A 22,068-nucleotide genomic window follows, 5' to 3' on the forward strand; every position below is an offset into this window, starting at 1 on the left:
CACTGTGGTGTGCGAGCTTCTCTCTAGTTGTGGCGTGTGGGCTTAGTTGCCCTGTGACATGTGGGATCTTAATTCTCCAACCAGGGATTGAACTCACATTCCCTGCATTGGAAGGTGGATTCTTAAGCACTGGACCAACCAGGGAAGTCCCCTGCCACCTTCCACTTGTGGAGGTATTGTAAAGTCGCCTTTGGGTTCACAGGGAGGGGAATAGACATGGCCTCTTGGTGGGGAGTAGCCAAGATTGAAAATACTGCCGTGGCCGTTTTGGGGCAAAAACAACCTTCCTGACCTAGGTGAGAGCACCTGCTCTGCTCTGCACTAAAGAGCTTCCAGATCAGTTTGGGTGATTGATCGATGTCTTCACCTTCTTCCTGATCCATCATTGCCAGTCATGTGCCTCCTCCTCCCTTTAGCACCTGTCTTTCCTGCATTGGAAAAAGATGAGAGAATCAGGCACAGGGCTGGCTGTTGAAAAGAAGGGAGAAGTCAAAGGTTTGCGCGATCTCATAGGAGCCACCTCTCCTGACACTTCAGCTGTGACTGTGCTGGAGCATCGTCCTCGCCCCGCCCCCCTGCCCCCCCCCCCCCCCGCCCCCGCCCTGCCCCAACACACACTGCTGCAGAGCCTGCTGGTTTCCAAAAACAGTGAAACCCGGAGGACTTTGCTCCCTGGAATCCTGTCTGCATTGTATATGCTCTCTGACTGCCAGGAGAAGGGACTTTATGTTATTATGCAAAGAATGTAATAAAAAGCCACAACTCATGGCTTCCTGTGGTGACCCAGGGATTAGCTTTCCAGAGGCCTGGTCTGGGAGTCTTGGACTCCTGGAGCAGAGGCAGCCACCGGCAGGGAAGTCAGTCTGGTTGATTTTGACATCTTTTCAAATTGCCTCTAGCACAGCTCATTGGCCACCAAAAGTTGTCCTCATAAGACTTGGGGCAGCACCGGAGAGAGGTGGGCAGCGAACCAGTGTAGGGTTGGTTGTTCTGGGGCCTCGTCTTTTGGGTCATTCCCTGTGCTAGAAATAAACACTCAGCCTTATTGTAAGAATCAGGGTTTCTTCCTTCTCTGACTCCATCTGGCCCATCGCTGTGGCTCCTGTGTGTCCTTCCTGCACATGGACTATGGCAGACACTTCTTCTCTGCCCTCCTCCAGACAATAAGGGACATCTCACATCACCCTCTTCAGCCTTTGCTGGCTGCTCCAGAGGCTTTTCCCTCTCTGCCTCCATCTCTGCTAAGCTGTCTGGGGACGTGGTCCTCGGTTCATCACTAATGTCAGTCAGGCCGTCATGTGGCCAGGCTCTGACCACATCCCCCAGATCGCTCAACTGATGTGAGCGTGGAAAATAAGCCTGGACTTAATCTAAGGAAAACAAATGGTGGGAGACACATCTGCTGGTATTTAAAAAAAAAAAAAGGAAAAGAGAAGAAACAAAATGTATACATGTCAAATTCCAAAATAAGGGAAGTTTATTTATTTATGAATTCACAGTCATGCATGCGGCATTCTTCTGATACTTACTGCAGGACTGATATAGGAACAGCGGGATGAGTGGGTGCTGCTACTGCCTCCTGTCTTTTGCAGGATTATTTCTGAGCCTCATCTGTGCCTCCTAGAGGCCTGAATTCAGAAACTAGAAAGAGAGAGCAGACTGAGGCTGCAAGGAAACAATCTGATGGTTTGCATGGAGGAGGAGAAACACAGAGTTAAGAAGTAAGCTCTCTTCTCTAGAAGTCCATGGAATCCAGATTTCAAATCTATTATCTCCAAACCTGCTTGTTTTGAACCCTAGTTAAACTTGGTTGCTTTTAAGTAGCCAACACATTTGAGAAGAAGGTACTTCTCTGGTTTTATCTGTCTCCCCTCTCCAGCCCCCATCTCCAACCCAGAGGTTCCCATGGCATCTCTCAGCATTGTACTTCTTTTTGAATTTTTAAAAAAATTTTTCTTTATATTTATTTGGCTGTATGGAGTCTTAGTTATGGCATGTGGGATCTTTTAGTCGTGGCATGCAAGATCTAGTTCCTGACTAGTGATCGAACTTGGACCACCTGCATTGGGAGTGTGGAGTCTTAGCCACTGGACCACTAGGGAAGTCCCTAAAAAAATTTTTTTTTTGTTTGCTGTGTCCTAAGAACTTTAGTGATGTGTGTGTGCTCAACTTGTATCTGACTCTTTTGCAGCCCCTTGGACTGTAGCCTGCCAAGCTTCTCTGTCCATGGAATTTTCCAGGCAAGAATACTGGAGTGGGTTGCCGTTTCTTTTTCCAGGGGTTCTTCTTCACTCAGGATTTGAACTTGTGTCTCCTGTAGATGGATTCTTTACCACTGAGCCACCTGGGAGAACTTTAGGCACTTGATTTAGGGAGTTCATTTATATTATCTAATTTTATACTTATTCTAAATCTGCCAGCTTAGGGACTGTTATTATCCCCATTCTACAGATGAGAAAATGATGTTTGTAAAGTGTAAATGAATTGCACTGGGTGGTGTATTGGTGAATAACTGATGGAACTAGGATTGGAACTCAAATCTCTCTGACTCCAAAGATCGGGCTCTAGGTACATTTCAACAAACATAAAGAGTTAGCCTCAAAGAGGTGACAGTCTAACCGGGAGGCGGATGGTAATAGTTCAATGCCCAGACAGCAGATCTGAATTAGAATCCCAGGTCACGTTCAGTTGCTGTGTCACCTGAGCTAGTTAGGTCATTTCTCTGAGTATCTATTTCCTCATCAGAAAAAAACAGAGGTGATAACAGCACATCCCTCATAGAATTGCAGGGAGAGTTAAATTAGATCACTCAAGGAAACATGCACTTAATAAATAAGACAATAATCGTCTGCTACTTTGATCTCTCTTCTGTATTGAGATGTATTAGAAGTGATGTGTATTTAAGGCAACCTTACCCAAATTGGGTAAAAAGGAGAATCTGCACCAAGACAAGTGCCCCCTGGCTGTGTATGTCCACACGCTCCCAGAGCCAGCAGGGGATCCTGGGAAGGAAGGCTGACATGGTTTAGTCAGCATTTTTACAGCCGGTATTACCATCCTATTAGCTTGGAACTCAAGCTGCAGCTCCAAGACGTTGCCCTTGCATGAGTGCTCTGCTAAATGGGTCACGTAGGATACTGACGTGCTCAGCTACTTCCCTATTTGAAGTCCAGGAGCCCCGTGCTTCCCTCTGACTCTAGGACCTCCCTCTGGCTCTAGGATGCAGTGGTGAGAGACCAGAGCATCCTGATGAACAGGCTTTTTGTTTGCAGCATGCAGCAGAGAGAAGGCATGTGCTTCGTAGAATTCAGTTACTAAGCAGTTCAGAGCTCACTTTGCAGGGACAGTGATAGGGTCCACGAGAGACCTCAGACTGAGACCACACACGGGATTAGGGCCCTGCCTTCTGTTCTTCCCACTAAAGGCAGTTTCCCTGCAGGGTGCTCTACGGCAACCCAGACTCAACAAGTCTTTGAAGAGTCACTTGTCACCCTCTGAATGAAGGGATCAGTGTCATTTCCAAGGTCAAATGGAGAAGTGAAGGAACCTAGCCACTCAGAGAGCAGTGTGTGAACTTTCATGCTGATGCTCTTTCTATATTCAGCCCATCCTCCCAGAGTTAAACATTTAGAAACCATCCCTCAGTGTTAAAGACCTGAACACCAACTGTAGACTCATCCCTGTAAAGAGTTTTAAGTACTAGTAAAGAGTTTCATATTGAAACTTTTATAAGTTTTAAGTATTTAAGTAAACGGCTTCTGAGCTTCCTTGGAGCTCAGAAAAAACTCATGTGGTAAAGAACTCATGTGCCAATGTAGGAGACATAAGAGATGTGAGTTCAGTCCCTAGGCTGGGAAGATCCCCTGGAGAAGGGAATGGTTACTCACTCCAGTATTCTTGCCTGGAGAATTCCATGGACAGAGGAGCCTGGCGGGCTATAGTCCATGGGGTCACAAAGAGTCAGACATGACTGAGAGATTATACCACAAGCAACAACAAAAACAAACAAAACAGCTTCTAAGACATGGAGAAAATAGCAACAGCCACACATAAGTAATAAGTTACAAGCACGTCATTGATACGTCTGCCAGCTCAACAGCTTCTCAGCTGAGAAAAGCAGCCCCTTGGTGCCCGCACCCCATCAGATCACCCCCAGGGACTTTCGGGACTCTCAGTCTACATCGTGGCCCTGCGGTGTCTTCCTGTTCTATGTCTGTCTCCCCGAAATGCACCCACCACCACCAACGCAGTTTAGAGACCTGCCATTGGCCACAGAGACTGTACTGCGGGTGTGGTCTCTGGACTCCCTCAAAGCGCTCAGCCTTATTTTCTTTTAAGATTTTTTTTTCCAGGTGGACCATTTAAAAGTCTTTACTGAATTTGTTACAATATTGCTTCTGTTGTTTATGTTTTAGTTTTTTGGCCCTAGGCATGAGCGATCTTAGCTCCTTGACCACAGATTGAACCCATGCCCTCTGCACTGGAAGGCAAAGTCTTAACTGCTGGACCACCAGGAAGCCCCTGCCCTTAGCCTTGTGTGGCAAAGCGCTGCTGTTTCCTTTCAGACGCAAATATTCTCCCTGGTGCTCATGCTCTACCTGGATCCCAAATCAGCTTGTCTGGGCCCTGGTCTCCCCAAATGTATGATTCACGTTAATAGTCCTTAGGTCCCTCCCCTGCTTGTGTTCGGTTTTTTTATTCAGTCCAGGCCAGGCAAGGAACCGTTCTCCTGCATTTTCTCTCTCTTCCCAGCTTCTCCCAGTCACCAATTCTTTTCTACGCAAATGAAATTTGTTTAAAAAAATTTGGAAAATTTGGGGGAAAAAAGCCATCTTGGCATGAATGGTTGCAAACAGGGGTGTGTGTGTGTATGTGTGTGTGTGTGTGCGTGCACATGTGCACTTGTACGTCTACCCAAGCAGTATTCTCACTAAGCCTTTAAAAGTTCGTGTGAGTCAGAGGGCCTTATTATCAAGGAGGATTTCACGGAGTAAGGGAGATTTCATTCACCGACAAAATGGGTGGGATTGGACGTGCGCCCAGACAAGAGGGCAAAGAAAGGATGCTCCCAGCGCAAGAACTTCCAAAGTCAAAGACACGGGGGGCACCGAGGGCCCGTTTCGTGGAGCTGTGGGAACGGTGAGCCCGGAGCAGGAGCTGCAGTGGAGAAGTCGTGAACGGGGACCATGGATGGTGGGCAACTGGGATGACACCTAGTGCTGGGACGACAGGCAGACAAGAACAGACTGGAGATGACTGATGTCAGGGATGCCCTGGGAGGCTTCTGAGCTGTGGTTGTTTACACCTGGCAAGGGAGCTGGAGCTGGCAGGGGAAGGAGCAGGGTGAATTGGGTGAGGGGGCGTATGCTGACAGAGGAAAGAGGCTGAAAGAGAAAAGCAGAGGGAATTGCCGGCAGGACTGGACAGAGGACAGGAGATGTGTCCTGGAGTAAACCAGGGTCCCCTCCTTCCATGACGTGGCCCCTTGACTGGAGTTTTCTTTCACTGTGAACTAAAGGAAACTTCTATTCCAAAATGAGTTCAAACCAGTTTTGTACCGTTTACCACACTGCACTTGGTTCTACAGAGTATTCTTTCTCATCTACTTGAGAGGTCTCTCCATGGTCAGCCTCTGGAAACCCTGGCTTGGTGTAATCTGTCCTCCATTGCAACCTCTTTGCTGTGAACCCTGGTTTTGCCATCTGCTTGGTCTGCTGACTTGACAACCTGTTTCTCTGCTTCCTGACCTGCCCCCTGCAGGGATACTGATACTACGGGTCTTTCGCCCCTTACCAGAGCATCACTATCGCTGGTCCTGCCTCCCAAGCCTCCGTTATTCCTTCATTTTCTCCCCTAACCCAGAGGAAAGGAGATGGAAGAAATGCTTTAACTGGAAACTCCTAGATTTGTGCATGATCAAGCATGCATGTGAGCCACTCTCTGTGGCCAAAGACAATGCCTGATTCCTTAGGTATAGTCTCTTTCTGTAGCAGAACTAGTGAATATTTACCACCTCTGTCACCAAAAGGGCATTTATAGTTTCTAGCTGGGAGTGGGTCTTGGGTCCTGGTGTAGAAAGAACCCCAGGAAGTTCATGGGCTCACACTCAGCCCTCTGCAAGATGACAGTGCCATACTTTTCAACTTGGAACAACTATGTGCTTGGCTACCCGTACCTCTGGTTTGGGGTGTGCAGTCAGGGTGGATTCCCTAATTGAAAAGAACAATGGGTATAATAACCAACAGACAAATGACTCCAAGAAGCACAGCTCTCCTCTGAACATGGAACCAGGTATCTTTGTCTGTCATGGAGAGTGGCTTACATGCATTCTTGATCATGCACAAATCTAGGAGTTTCCAATTAAAGCATTCCTTCCATCTCCTTTCCTCTGGATTAGGGGAGAAGATGAAGAAATAACAGAAGCCAGGAGGCCTGGGAGGCAGGACCAGGGATAGTGATGCTCTGGTGAGGGGCAGAAGACAACAAGCATCTATCCCTGCAGAGGGAAGGTCAGGAAGCAGAGAAACAGGTTGTCAAGTCAGCATACCAAGCCGATGGCAAAACCAGGGCTCACAGCAAAGAGGCTGCAACAGAAGACAGCATGGCACAGGACAGCTGGTGGAAATGGAAGGAACCAGCTGATTTCGGGTCTGAGTCAAGGGACCCCCTTGTCCTTCCCACCCTCTGCCAGCAGCTCAGCTTTGAAACTGCCATCTGTGGCCATGTCTATGCTCTGCAAAGCCTCCTGTGCGGGAGCAGGCTTCCTGGACTGTGTTCCAGTAATTCTTCCCTGATCCCAGCCAGAAACAGCCACAGAAGAGCCTTTCCCTTTGAAGTATGGTTGTCCTCCTGCTGGGCTTGAGAATGGCCCTGGGAGAAAGTTAGCTGGTAGAGTGGATTGTAATTTTATAGGTCTGGAGGCAAAGGTGTCATAGGGCTACCACAGCAAAATGCCACCGACAGGGTTCATGCAACAGAAATGTATTTTTTTTTCCTCACAGTTCTGGAAGCTGAAAGTCCCAAGTTGGGGTGCTGGCAGGTTATGAGGTCTCTCTCCTTGGCTTGCAGATGACTGCCTTCTTTCTGTTTCTCCAGTTGGTGGTCCTGCTGTGCCTACCACCCCTGGTGTCCCTCTGTGTGTCCAGATACTCTTTTTTTTTTTCATTTTCATAGGAAAAATTTTTATTTAAAAAAATTCTTTTTTCAAACTTTAAACTTTTTGTTTTGGGGTATGGCTGATTAACAATGCTATTATAGTTTCAGGTGAACAGTGAAGGGACTCAGCCACACATATACATGTATCCAATCTCCTCCAAATTCCCCTCCCATCTAGGTTGCCGTATAACATTGAGCAGAGTTCCATATGCTATACAGTAGGTCGTTGTTCACTATCCATTTTGAACTTAGCAGTGTGTATGTGACGTTCCCAAACTCCCTAACTATCCCTTCCACCTGGCGATGATAAACTGGTTTTCTAAGTCTGCGAGTCTCTTTCTGCAAGTCTCTTTCTGATACAAAGTTCATTTGTATCATTTCTTTTTAGATTCCACATATAAGGGATGTCATATGATATATCTCCTTCTCTGCCTGATATTTCACCCCATATGACACACTCTAGGTCCTTCCATGTTGCTGCAAATGGCATTATTTTATTCTTTTTCATGGCTGAGTAATATTCCATTGTATATCTGGAGCACATCCTCTTATCTATTCCTCTGTCAATGGACAGTAGGTTGTTTCCATATCTTGCTATTGTAAACAGTGCTGCAGTGAACACCTGGGTGCATGTATCCTTTTGGATCATGTTTTTCTCCAGATACATGCCCAGGAGTAGGACTGCATCACATTTACTCTCATGGTAGCTCTATTTTCAGTTTTTTAAGGAACCTCCATACTGTTCTCCATAATGACTATACCAGTTTACATTCCCAGCCATATTAAATTAGGACCCACCCAAAGGGCCTTGTTCCAACTCAGTCATCTCTTTAAACATCTTATCTCCAAACACAGGTTCTTAGGAAATGGGGTTAGGGTTTCAACATGTGAATTTTAAGGTAACAATTCAGACCTTGCCAGGTGGCCTAAGGGAATCTTTACTTGAAGCTGATAACCATCAAAGGTAACTTTATTGGGTGTTACTATGTATCAGCGACTGTTCTGGGCATTTCTCCTGTAATATTACATCTCATCTCCACTTTTACAGACTGTGTAATTATCAGTTCAGCTCAGTTCACTCAGTCATGTCTGACTCTTTGCAACCTCATGAATCGCAGCACGCCAGGCCTCCCTGTCCATCACCAGCTCCCAGAGTTTACTCAAACTCATGCCCATCGAGTCGGTGATGCCATCCAGCCATCTCATCCTCTGTCGTCCCCTTCTCCTCCTGCCCTCAATCCCTCCCAGCATCAGGGTCTTTTCAAATGAATCAGCTCTTCACATGAGGTGGCCAAAGTACAGGAGTTTCAGCTTCAGCATCAGTCCTTCCAATGAACACCCAGGGCTGATCTCCTTTAGGATGGACTGGTTGGGTCTCCTTGCAGTCCAAGGGACTCTCAAGAGTCTTCTCCAACACCACAGTTCAAAAGCATCAATTTTTCAGCGTTCAGCTTTCTTCACAGTCCAACTCTCACATCCATACATGACCACTGGAAAAACCATAGCCTTGACTAGATGGACCTTTGTTGGCAAAGTAATGTCTCTGCTTTTCAATATGCTATCTAGGTTGGTCATAGCTTTCCTTCCAAGGAGTAAGCGTCTTTTAATCTCATGGCTGCAGTCACCATCTGGTGTCAATTATAATTAATCCTAGATTATAGATTGTGACCTCCTTTTCTGAAATGCAGTCAGCTTAATTTGGTGGAACTGTGTGACCTAGTGACCACCACACCCCAGGCCACGACCTGGTCTCTGTGATCTGCTGTGACCAGGATGAATGGGAGAGTTTCATTACCCTGCTCTGCTTGGTAGATATCCGGAAAGTGCGACGCTGCCTTTCTCCTTTTGTCATCTCCCCCTGTCCCAGCAGGTGATGGGACAGCACACGTGACAAGTTCAGCCTTGACCCCCTCCCTCACATCCACAGAACAGAGACTCCACCCTCTTTCTTGGGTAGGCAGAATCATCCCACTTAAGACTGGAAACTGTTATCTCAAGGAATCAGGCAGGAAAGGATGATGGTGCACTCTGTGCCAGGGAGGCAGGCAGTCCCCTACCGGGATTTCTGATATGTAAGAAGCTCAGCACATCCTGGAGCGCATCTGAGCAAACAAGCTAGACACCTGTACCAAGATCTTCTCATTTAATCACCCATCACCTCTGAAAAAGCTATTCTTATGCCTGTTTACAGAGAAGGAAACCGAAATGAGAGGGGCCCCACCCTTCCCCCGTGTGACCTTGAGCCACATACTTAACCTCTCTGGGTGGGTCTCACTGGCCTCACCTATAAGAGCAATGCTCCCTCTCATATGCCCTGTAGCTTGGCAGCTTCCTGGCCAGTAAGGGGCATTTCCATCTATCTGTTTCAGGCACCACCCCAGCATCACCTGTGTGTACTGTGTAACCATTTTTCTTGGCCTCAGCCTCTCCACCCTCCTTTCTGGGGGTCGCAGCCTATAGAACCAACAGAGGCACACACTCCCCATCTCCATTCCATGGCCCAGACTCCCTCCTCACCCAGGGTCACCTGCAAAGAACACATCAAGCTTGCATAACTGTGAGCCAGACAGCCCCTCTGGTAGCCCTGGCCAGCCCGCCGGTCCCCAGGGAGGTTAGTGAAGAGTGACGCCGACTAAAGAGTGACCTGGGGCTCTGTGTCCTTCTCTGCCCTCCAGGAGGCTCTGTCGGTGGTGAGCGACGACCAGTCCCTCTTCGACTCTGCATACGGAGCGGCGGCCCACCTCCCCAAGGCCGACATGACCGCCTCCGGGAGCCCCGACTACGGCCAGCCCCACAAGATCAACCCCCTCCCCCCGCAACAGGAGTGGATGAACCAGCCTGTGAGGGTCAACGTCAAGCGCGAGTACGACCACATGAACGGGTCCAGGTAAGCCCGCTGGGCCCGCGCTGCCGGGATGGGGCCGGGGGAGGCTGGAGGCCTGGGGCTGAGTCAGAGACCTGGGGGGAAGTGTGTCTGCAGCAGACGGAGCTCTGGTGCTGGGCCGGGCGACCGAGCCAGGCTTTAGTGAGCTGGGGTGAAAGGGCTCCTGGGGGTGGGGCAGCACAGAGCCAGGCTGCCCTCTGGTTCTCTGGGCCCCAAAGCAGCTCTCCGGCCCACGACACTAACAGGCACTTTTGTAACACCTGCTTTATGTCAGACCCAGGCGCAGCCCCTCTTGGGGATAATTCAGTAATAAGATACTCTTCTGTTTCTTGTTGAAGATATTTGACCTCTCTGGGTGGGTCTCATCAGAGCAAAGATCAGCAAACCATCCTTCGATTTAAAGTCTAGGTTGATGACAAAGATGAACAAATCCGAGGGCTCCCTGTGTGAGGGAGGGCACGCTTGGAAAGTGGGTTGGGAGTTGGTGCTGCCCAGGACTGGTAAGACTTTGCTCGTAGAGATGAACAGGAGAGGACCGCAGAGAGGGACAGCACACCCGGGGGCCGGGCGGCCCAGGCTGGAGTCCTGGCTCTGCCTGTGGACCAGTCACTGCTCCCTCTGAGGACCAGCTGCCTCCTTTCTGCACGGCTTGAGCATCACTTCCCCATAGGCTTGTTATGAGGGTCGACCCTGATACTATAGGAGAAGTGTCCCAGGGCAGGGCCCAGGAAATGACCCATCCCAGGACTCAGAAAGTGCTGGGCTATCCTGAGGGTGACTGTGACGAGCGAAGTTTGACAGTCAAGAAAATGACTTCATAGAATGTCAGGCAAGCTCAGGGAGATAAAAACAGAGACCAAGAGAGCCCTAATTGGCTGGCTAAGAAAACAGGGCATTTATTCCACGTGCAGATGCCGATTTGACATGACATTTGAACATCATCAGACCTGTGACTGAACACTTGAAAGCTGGGCATCATTGTGTACAGAGAGTGGGAGAGGGGGTGGGGAGAGTCAGAAAGATAAGAAGTTAGTGAAATATTCCAGGTAGAAAATTACAAAATTCTGAACTAGAGTCACGGCACTGATTGTGGAAGTGAAGAGGGGAAGACACATGAGGAACATATCAGGGGGATAATTAACAGGACTCAGGTTGATAAATATTGCACTGGGATCAGGGGGAAGGGGTTTGTGTGAGGAAAGAATCGAAGATTAGCAAAGGTTGGGTGTTTTCCAAAGATGGTGCCGGTGGCATCCCCAGGGGTGGGAGGAGGAAAAGCTTTGAGAAAGGATGTCAGCACCCCTGTGAGATGCATCAGGAGCCATCAGTAAGTAGGACATCAGATAAAAACATCTATAAGGCACTGAAAACAGAAAATCAGATACTACTGATGGATGAAGTTGGAATTTAGACTTGGGCATCATCACTAAAGAGTTCTACCTGTGCTGGCAGATGAGGTCATGGAGCAGACAAGACTAGAGAAAGCAGAAGGGGGTGCTCGTGTGGTGGGCAGCCCCCCAGAAGGTCCTGGTCTCAGACCTGCCTGTGAATACACCTGGCTCCATCACACTCCAACCCCACTAACCAACACCAGCCCCTGGGATCCCGGCCGCCTTGCTGGCATAGAGGATTTCAGGGAGGCTTAGGGGTCCTGAGCCAGGAGCCCTCCTGGTGAGTCCCTCCACAGAGAGGATGAGGGTACTGACTCGCTCTCTGTGGAGGGAAGTCAAGAGTTTGTCAATCTTTCCACAACGCCATTTGCTCTCCATCTGCCTCCCATGAGGTCCATGTTGTATTTACATCTTGACCTAGAGAGGCCTGGCATGCTGCAGTCCATGTGGTCGCAAAGAGTTGGACACAACTTAGCGACTGAACAACTAGAGAGACACGTTGGGCTTTGAGGGGGTAAATGACTTGCCTAAGAATTCAAAGGTGCAGTGAATCCTTTTCAAAGGTGCAGAGCTGACCTTGCACCCCAGCTCTCTGATCCTGGCCCTGTGGCCACTCTTTCCATCCCCTCCCCACCCACCTGTACCTACCCCACATGTGGACAGCATTCAGCAAGGCCTCCCACATGGGCCTGACTACAGCGCTCCTAGTGCTTGCTGACAATCTAGACTCACCCTTGAACAAGCTGGAGCCTGAATCCAACCCTCGTTCACCTCCACCTCCCACCCATCAAAGCCAGCAGCACCTCTCCTTCTAGGCCACCTGGGAGCCTCCTCCTTCTTCCCCTTCCTCCTCTTGTCTTCCTGATGTCTTCCTCATCATACAGCAGCCTGAGTCTTCTTTTTAAAACATTTACCTTTCTTGCTCAAAATCCTTTAGTGGCTTATGCTGCAGGGAAGCCTCAAGCACTGCAATATATGAATCCTGGGCAGAGGAGGTCCCCCCAGAGAAATCAGTTTTCAGAACCCCCTCACCAGCTCCACCGAGGCTCCTCCCATCACACCAGACGCCAGCTGGAGGAGAGCTGCGTGAAGACCCCGGAGACCAGATGTGGTATCTACCTGGCTCTGGTTTCACAAAGCAGCCCCTGCTTTTGATCTGCCGGTCTTGACCAGGGCTAGGAGCTGGTGACAGCGTAGGTTCAGAAACTGATGTCTCTTCGCCCCTCCTGGGAAACCAAGACGATGCAGTGGACTCTTGAGAATCAGGCAGGCTAGGTCTAGACATCACCAGCACCCCATAAACATCTCCTAAGTGCTCACATGGATGCTGAAGTGGTGGGCAGCATGGAGCCAGAGTTTTCAGGAAAAATGTCTTTGCTTAGGATGGGACCCGGTCGGATCACACAACAAAGAAGCGGCATAATGAAGCAGATGCCACCCTATTTAAATCTCTCACCTGCCACGCTGTGCTTCTGTCCTCTCAGTACCACTGATGATGTGCATTTAATGCAGAAGATAATTCCTAACTTCAGGTGAAAAAAACCAGACTGTAAAACTTGGGATTTCTTGGCTCACACGCTGAATCTGTGCTCTCCGAGGCGGTAGCCACTGCTCACATTGGTTGCTTTGGAGCACTTGAAATATGACCTGTTCATAATGGGCATGTGCTTGATGTGTATGTTAATGCACTGGCTTTAGGAGACTTAGCGTAGGAAAAAAGTGAAATACATCATTATTTTTTTTTTATATTGATGATGTTGAAATGATCTTCAGGCTGTATTGAATTAATATATTTTAATATATCATTAAAATTAATTTTACCTTTTTTATTTTAAAAATGTGGCTACTAGAAAATGTTACATTATATATGTGGCCCCTTCGACTGGACAGGGCTGGGCTAGAGTGTTTTGGACCGACTCAGGGCTTCCCTGATGGCTCAAACTGTAAAGAAGCTGCCTGAAATGCAGGAGACCCTGGTTCGATCCTTGGATCAGGAAGATCCCCTGGAAGAGGGCATGGCAACCCACTCCAGTATTCTTGCCTGGATAATTCCATGGACTGAGGAGCCTGGTGGGCTATAGTCTATGGGGTCGCAGAGAGCTGGACATGACTGAGCCACTAACACATTTGTGGTACTTTGTTACGGCTGCCCTAGCAGATCAACAAAGTACCCAAAGATGTATTTCTCTCTTCTTTTCATGATTCACAGTGAATTCTCCCCATGTTCTCCGATAACTTGAAATTCTGAGTTACTTGATGCTTATCAGAGACCCTACAGGTATTCATGTCTCTAGAGGAGGTATTCTGTGTGCCTAAAGCGACAAGGTCCTTCTTGCTTCTGATGCTGCCAGTAAGTCATCCAGGCCAGGGCACGGGGGCCGGTGGAGAGACCGAGATCTGAGGAGCTCACAGAAATTCGAGCTTGCCCACGTTGGGGCAGGCTCGCTCCCTTTCTCCCTACCTTCCGCTTGTGGTTGAATCTGTTACCATGAATTGTTCTTCAAGCGGTGTGACCCATAGGCTCTGTGCTGGATGTAGACTTTAGCAAGATGATCCAAGCTGTGGTCTGCAACTAACTCTCAGCTGCATCCTGTCTCAACCACGGGTTTGGGGGAAAACATCCCATGAAGGAAAAAAATATATATCAACTTACGGAGGGGAATGGCAAAGACTTGCTTGCCAGAGTTGCTGGACCAGAGTTCACTGTTAGTCTGCCCTGATGCTGCCTAGGCTGGCCAGCAGGATCCAATGCCCTTATTAGACACCTACAGACTTAACTTCCACACACAGGAGGACGAGCCTCACACACCCTGTCACTTCGGCTTCTGACGGCACAGTCCTGTGCTAAAGTGCCTCCTAACACTCTGAACCTTCAATGAGAAGCATGTCAGGCAGAAAGCTGAGAAGGAGGGGTACTCAGGGTGCTGAAGAAGCTGTGAGCATCTATTAAGTATAGGTTAGAGTGAGAGCTTTACTGTGGGTGATTTCTTTTCTTGAAGTTTGCTTTTGCATCTCCTTTTCAAAAGCAAAAAGGTCACATACACACATCTCTCCATGGCTCCTACAGAAGTCCTGAAGAAAACACAGATTGGTGCGATTTCTGCAGTATACACATGATGTAGAAGGCATGCCAGATATTGCTAATGCTCTAATAGCCCTGGGGACCTCCTGTTAGCTTTGTAGACACTGGGTATCCATCACTGTAAGCTTGGGCTGCAGACCTGTGGGTCTGGATCCCATACTCTGAGTAAAGTTGCTCTCAGTTGAACCAAAAGGTAGGGAAGATGTTCGCATATTTGAATGGGATTATCTTCAGGTAATTGGGCTTCCCTGGTGGCTCAGTGATAAAGAGTCCGCCTACCAATGCAGGAGCCATAGGAAATGCAGGCTCAATCCCTGGGTGAGGAAGATTCCCTGGGAGAGGAAACGGGAGCGCACTCTTGTATTCTTGCCTGGAGAATCCCATGGACAGAAGAACCTGGCAGACTATGGTCTATGGGGTCACAAAGAATCGGATACAACTTAGTGACTGAACAACAACAACAATCTTCAGACAAGGTCTTTGAAATCTCCTGTTATCCAAATGCTCAAGATTTCTCATTGTGTTTTAAATCATTTGACAGTCTGCGAGGCACTTTTGGAAACCAGCAGCCGACTTTTTAAAGCAATGGTTCCTGAACACAGAAATAAAACCAGAGGAGTAAAGATCTTATGTCCTTTGGTGAAAATAAAGGACAAGGCTGCAGGGCCCACATGGCCTTTGCTGTGGCCTCCAGTGTGTGGCTTTCTGAGCCACAGCTGAGCAGGACATGCTCTGAGTTACCCTTTCAGAGCCACCACCTCCTCCCCGCTCCATTGTGGCAGCCCCTGGCTCTCCTGTCACCTGTCCCAGTGCTGTCAGCTGCCTGCAGACCCCAGCCCCATGCTAGCTGTAAGCGCAGGTCTCAATACAAGTCAGCGGCAGAGTGGCCAGGCTGAATGGCAAAGCCTCCCCGCTCCATGCGTGCCCCCCTTGTTTTCTTCGGTCCTCTCCACAGGCGCCAGCTGCCTCATTTAAGAGCAACCTTTATGCTGTGCTTCACCTGTACTCCCGGATCCTTCCAGTAGCTGGATGGGCCCTTGGGAGGCCTGTGCTGTCTGCCAAGGCACAGAGTTCCGCACCCCAGCGTGGAAGGGAACACGGCAGGTGGATGGGGAAGGCTGGGCTCTCCTTCCTTCTCTCCCAGGAGTCAGAGGAGGGCCGGCCTGCACAAGGCGGAGGTCCAGGGTGGGGGCCAGGACGTCTCCCTTAGGGTACCCCTTTGCAGAGTCTGGGATCAAAGACAGAGTCTTGTTCCAGAGGACAAGCACCCAGGCAGGTGGGCAGCAAGCAAGCAGATCACCTTGCCCTGCCGGGGAGCAGGTGCAGCTGAGAACACGGGAGTGGGAGGAGAGAGAGGAGGGCACAGAAGCGTGGGAGCTTCTGTGGGACCAGAAACAAAGAGGTCCCCACCACTGGACGACCCCAGTGGTCACCCCAGCTGGAAGGCCCCAGGCTTGACCCTGTTCAGACGTCCTCCCCAGGCTACCCAGCAGGTGCCTTTCTCACCAAGGTGCTCAGACTCCTTACCAGGAGAGGTACCAGGCAGCTTTTACTAAAGGATTCCTTTATTCAAACTTTTATTTTTCTCTCCTCCTGGTACCAGTGATTAGCCCTGCCCCGGGGCACCGATGGCATAAGGGGCCATTTCATTGCGATGGTTTCTGAGGTCCGACTTCTCACCTCTGAGTGGCCAGAGTTGTGTTCTGGGCTCAGAAATCCCCAGAGGCCCAGCTGATGGTGGAAAAGAATGTTCACAGCTCATCTATTTCTCCGATGTTCCCAAAGAGAGATGCAGCCCAAGGAGGGCAAGTCCCCTTCGGCCACGCCTGCCCACCGCCCGCCGCCCCCTTGCAGAAAAGTGTTCTCGTCTGCTCCGCCGGGAAGCGTGAGCTCTGGCCGCCCCACCCTCGGCATGGCCTCTCCCAGCCGGTGAAAAAGTTGCTCTCTTGGTTAAAGGCCAACTTAATCCGCCAAACTTCGGCTGCACTTGGGTTGTTTCACAATGGACAAGTATGCTGGGGAAGGCTGCCAGGCCGTGGTGGTGGTGGTGTGTGTGTGTGTGTACGGGTGCCGGGCGTGTGCATGCGTGCATGCGCGTGTGCACGCCTGCATGGGTAGCGTATGTGCCCGTGTGCGTGTGCCTGCACCGGTGGCGTCGGCGCCTGTGTGCGCATGCGCCCACTTGCGGTTTGCTTGGACTAGGGTGGGGGGGACCCGGCCAGCTCCACCGGAGCTCAGCTCAGACGCTCAGACGCGGGGCCGGGGTCTTTCCGGGACTGCTTCATCTTCTGCTGGAGCAAGTCCTGCTCCAGCAGAAGCCAAAGGGCCAAACCCTGGTGCAAAGCCCCGAAGTGCTACTGCCGCCCCTTAGACTGCCATGGGGACATTAAACCTTCAACAATCTGGGGCTCCGACGGCTGGTTCTTGGTTCTCTGCCTGGAAAAACAGTAGGCGAATAGTAAAACCTTAAATTCTAACATGTGTAAGTTATACATCTTATTTTCATTTTCAGCCCATGTTCCCCTCTGTAAGACATCAGGAAAAAATTACCGTCTGACTTCTAATATCTCAGTGGAGCATTTATCTCCCAGCTATGATAAGTGATCTTCAATATTTTTTTCCTTTCAGATTAAGAAACAAATTCATTTAATTTTCTTTATTGAATGTGCTCTGGCCTCCCCCCTCCCCTGCCGTGTCCCCACGGGCTCCCTCCCCTCTCCTCTCGGGCTCAGCGACCATTGCTTGCCTGCCCTCCGCGTTGCTGCCTTTTCAGGATGGGCGGGCCCATCTGGCACAACCCTGCTTCTCGCCTGCTTCTTTAGGCTTCGGCATGGTCTGTTCCTGCCCACAGCAGAGAGAGGGAGGGCAGCGGCCAGACCTCTGGAAAGCCGTTCGGGGTTCTGCAGCCCAGAGTTGGCCGGCTGTAATCTGAACCTTATCTGAACTCCTGGGTCTGAGGGCCTGGTTTGGAGCTCTTGTGAAGACTGGCTGTCTCCCAGGTTGCCAGAACTGATGCTTCCTTCTCTGGATAACCAGGAGGGTGGGGTGGGAAAGCGGCAGCCTCTCCTTGGTCTCTAGTCCTCTCCCTCGGCCCTGGCGCGAGGGGAGTGGCTGAGCAGAAGTGGCAGGGCAGGATAGCACAGCCCTAGGCACACCAGGAGAGTCTGTGGCCCGGGCTCTCGGTAGGTGGTGTGTTTTGCCAGCCTGCTGAGGCCCCAGGTGGCCACAAGGGAGATGTCAGCTCCATCTCCAGACACATAGATGCTCCTTGCTGAATTGAAGCCCTGTGCTCCCATGTTGCAAAATAGCAGAGGCTAACCATGTACTTCTCTGGTTTTCTTAACCATAGGAAAGAGCGGCTAACCTTTGTCATGTCTGACCTGGAGGGTGATGGGGAGATGCAAGTAGAACACTGTATGAGAAACACATTGAAATGATATACATGCAATAGTAATGAGTGATTCAGGACTCGGTGATTGTTCAGCCCCTCTGGAAGGCACTGTAGAGGATTGCTGTTGTTGTTTAGTCGCTAAAATGTGTTTGACTGTGCAACCCCATAGACTGTAGCCTGCCAGGCTCCTCTGTCCATGGAACTCTCCAGGCAAGAATACTGGAGAGGGTTGCCATTTCCTTCTCCAGGGGATCTTCCCAACCTAGAGATCGAACCTGAGTCTCCTGCACTGGCAGGCAGATTCTTTACTGCTGAGCCACCAGGAAAGCCCACTAGGACAGGATGCTTGAGGTGAAAAAAAAAGAAAGCCATGGCACCAATCCAGCCAGGGGAAGGGCACCTGCCAGGCTAACCATCCCACAGTGTGACAAGTTCGCGAGCCACGGCCGAAACAGGGTGCAGTGGGAGTGGAGAGAGCCTGTCTGGGAGCCAGGTCCAGTGCTTGCGCCTAGGGAGGGTAGGTCGCCTGGCAACAAGGCTAAAAGTGTCAGCTGCAGGCAGAGCCGAACTCAGAGGTCCAGACTCCAGTCTGAGGGCAGTGAGGCTGCCAGAAAGTGTTTAAGTACCGTAATTATAGGATTGGGCTGGGATTTGGAGAAAACTAGTGGCCGTGTGGATAGAAATAAGGCAGCGTCAGCAGCACCCCTGTCGCCTTTGTTCCACCCGGTAGGGCTGGGCAGAGGCTGCACGGATGCGCCAGTGGCAGAGGCGACAGCGACACTGATGACTTCCTCTGGGCGTTGTCTCTTCTCGCTCCAGGGAGTCTCCGGTGGACTGCAGCGTCAGCAAATGCGGCAAGCTCGTGGGCGGAGGCGAGTCCAACACCATGAGCTACAACAGCTACATGGACGAGAAGAACGGCCCCCCTCCCCCCAACATGACCACCAACGAGAGGAGGGTCATCGTCCCCGCAGGTACTTTGGGAACCCTTTCACTGGGTACCACCCTCATCCCCAATCTTCTGAGCTAGTTGTCCTGGGGCAGGGGCATCTACATCTTCACCTGGTACCCTGTTCTCTATGGAAATGCTTACCTGGGAAAGCTGCACCTTCTTCCCTGGCCGCCCTCCAAGACAGTTTCCCAAATGTCACCAGAACCCTGATGCACAGATTCGGGAAGCCCCGCCCTCAACAGTTCACATCATACTTTCTACTCTCCGTGCCTGGTTCCACGGATGAGGCCTGCCGAGAGAGGAGAGGCAAGATCTTCTGAACCCACAAGGAATCCTGGGAACACCCAGACATGCCCACCCTTGCCTTTAAGGACAAGAGTGGCTCGGAGGTCTGTCCTGTCCATCAGGCATGTACTTCCTGGCACCCGCAGGGTCCCACCTTTCCAGAATTACAACCATCTCTTCCAGGTCCAAAATAGAAACAACTATATTTAACACAAGGAGTGCCTGAACATGTGTGCAGCACGCTTTGTCATTTTGTAAAAATAGGCTATTTTTCCCTGGGTATCGGTGCTGTTGGTCACAGAAAATAAAATCATTGTTCAGGCCTTCTGTGTGCTGGCTGGACACTGGCCTCGGCTGGCGAGCTCAGTTGCCTGCTTGAAAAGGGAGGAGAAACTACCCCGTGTAGAGTCCGTGCCAGGTAGAAGGAGCCAGAGTGTTCAAATTTGAGGCAGTCAATGACTTACCAAAATAAGTTTACCCGAAAGGCAAACCCCTTCCATTTGGGAACGTGTAAATGCAGTTGTGAATGAGAGCCAAGGATTAGATGTCCCTTTGAGGTAATCCAGAGGAATTTGCGGGTCGGTCTAGAAGGTGTGGTTCTGTAACAGGCCGCTGGGTCCTCGGCCCTCTGTATTTCCTTGCCGTGGGAAGCCGTGTGTCACCATCTCCTAGGACTCCAGATACATGTTGTGCTCCAGGCCAGACTCCAGGTGGCAGGGGCAGGAGGGGTGGGGACAGGTGAGGCAGGGGAGGGGTGGGCTCTCAGGAGCTTCTCTGTGCCTGCAGGACTTGGAAACTGCTCGTAAAGCATGTTTATTTCCTTCTTCCATAAACATGTGGCCTCCCAGAGGAAGAGGAAGAATAGCTCCATATGCTGAGTGCCTCCTGGTGCCGGGCACTCTGCAAACAGCGTCATCCTTGTGATGTTACTTCTGTCTCTAACATCGAGAAAGAAGCATCTGTATCTGATCTCCCGTCCCTCAGGACACCAGCTAGGCATGTTTAGCTCAGGTGTATCTGTGAGAGCCAAGAGAACTGTGCATTCTCCCTTCTCATAGAAAGAAGGCAGAAATGAATCGGAGCTAAAACTGGCCTGGAAAGAAACTTCTGGACTCCCCACATTGGAACCAAGCCTCTCCAAGCATTTGCTCACTTGGAACCAAACTCTACCCCCCCTCACCCCCGCTTCTCTCAACAGTGGCCAACATGGGGAGGAAATCTTGAGGACAGAAGAGTTAGGGGGCCAGAGGTTGTCTCTGAACCAAATGTTGACAGCATTTCATTTCTGAAGTCACTTTGGGGAGAAGATAGGGGAAGGAAGCGGGGCGGGAATGACCAGACTGGTTGACCCTTCAACTCTGAAGTGGTGTTGAAGTACTTTTGAAAAGATAATCAAGGTGACAGTCTTAGGGGGCCGAGGTCACCAGAGCAGTAATAGTGAAAATAGCATAAATTCCCATCAAAGAATGTTCCAAGCACTTTGTGTCATGGATCCGCTAGCCAGGGCTTCACTTCATTACTTTACTCCTGGCGGGATCTTGCAGCATTATCCTCACACGTTTTGGCTTACTCCTGGTCAGCCTCCTAGACATAAGAGAAAGTCTCACAAATCAAGGCCATAAAACATCGGTGGAACAACCCATTGGATTTATGGTGGGATTTGAAGACAAGCATAAACGAGGGCCCTAGTTCATCACCAGTTCCAAGTTCAGATGGGAAGAAACCAGGACTAAATCATCCAGGAAATACATTTGGAAGAGCTTAGCACGCTCCAGAGTGGAAGATTTATAATTCATTGTGCTGTAAAGGGAGAGAAATAATATTGTGATAGAGCCCAAAGCAAGGGCGGAAATAATAAAAATAAATAAAACCTACAGTGTAAAATTGAATTGGAGGCCTTGGATATTCAAAGTGAGGAATTAGGAGAAGCAGAGGAGAGCTGATGAAATAATATGTGACATAATCCAAGGTCCCCCAGGACATTTTTCTTTAAAATTCTGAAATGGTGCAAAATCATTTCCATTTACCAATGGTCCATGCCTAATTGTTCTTGGAGAGTAAAAGAGTGAAACAAAGCAAGAAATTTATGTGAGAGACAGAGAAGGAAAGAGCTCCAGACTTGTACCATGAAGCCCTGAGTAGCTCTGCTTTTGGGAGTGATGGCAAAGCACCTCCTGAATGAACTAAGACAGGGTGGGGAGAGGGGGGAGGGGAGGAGACTTGGGGTGCAGGGACCCTCAGCTAAGTGCAGTCCAGGGAGGCTTTCAGTCAAACCCCAGCTCATACTGGGATTAAAGGTCAAGTTGAGGACTTCATGTTTCAGGACTGCACTTCCTACCTGCAAAATGAAGATAACAGCCATTGAAAAATAGCACACCTGAAGCAGTGGGCACCTAGGAAGTGTTCAAAATCTGGACTGTTACAAGTTTCTGGGCACTGGGTGGTTAGTATGAACCCTGCTTCTCGCCTCACGGCCCTTCCTAATCATTCAGACCTGCTCCCATTTTTACGAAGAGCCTTAACAGACCCTTAGAATGAGAAAGTGAGGTGGTGGAGAGGTAGCATAGATATTCCTACAAAATGAGCAGGCTAATAAAACAGGTTCAGTAGAAGCTAGGGGCTAGTAAGTCTCCTCCCCTCCTCCAGGAAACCTTCCATGATTGCAAATTCATAGTCACCCCTTCTGCCGACCAGTCCTCAAACTGCCACCACAAAATTCTGTTGCCTAATTTTGTGCTTTCCTGCCTGAGTTTTCATGGGCATGGGTCTTCCAAGAGGGCAAGACCCATGTAGCTTTCTTCTCTGATGAGCATGTTTAACTGTTTGTCAGACTCTGTAATAATTAGGTGCCAAGGAAAGAGCTGGTTATCAAATTGTGATATGTAACGATATAAGGGCTCCACCTACTGTGGAACCTGCTAGAACTCA

The 22,068-nt window shown here is 49.8% G+C and overlaps 1 protein-coding gene across 1 annotated transcript in view; it reads left to right on the plus strand.

Annotated features, from left to right (window-relative positions):
* Positions 1-22,068, plus strand: part of FLI1 (Fli-1 proto-oncogene, ETS transcription factor) — a 125,714-nt gene that overhangs the window by 60,083 nt on the left and 43,563 nt on the right. Inside the window, exons 2-3 of the mRNA XM_065937393.1 lie at positions 9,831-10,042; positions 18,723-18,877. Of these exons, the coding sequence (XP_065793465.1) occupies positions 9,831-10,042; positions 18,723-18,877 (367 nt within the window). The remainder of the gene's footprint in view (positions 1-9,830; positions 10,043-18,722; positions 18,878-22,068) is intronic.

This window comes from Muntiacus reevesi, chromosome 5 (genome assembly GCF_963930625.1).
Source record: "Muntiacus reevesi chromosome 5, mMunRee1.1, whole genome shotgun sequence".
NCBI lineage: Eukaryota > Metazoa > Chordata > Mammalia > Artiodactyla > Cervidae > Muntiacus > Muntiacus reevesi.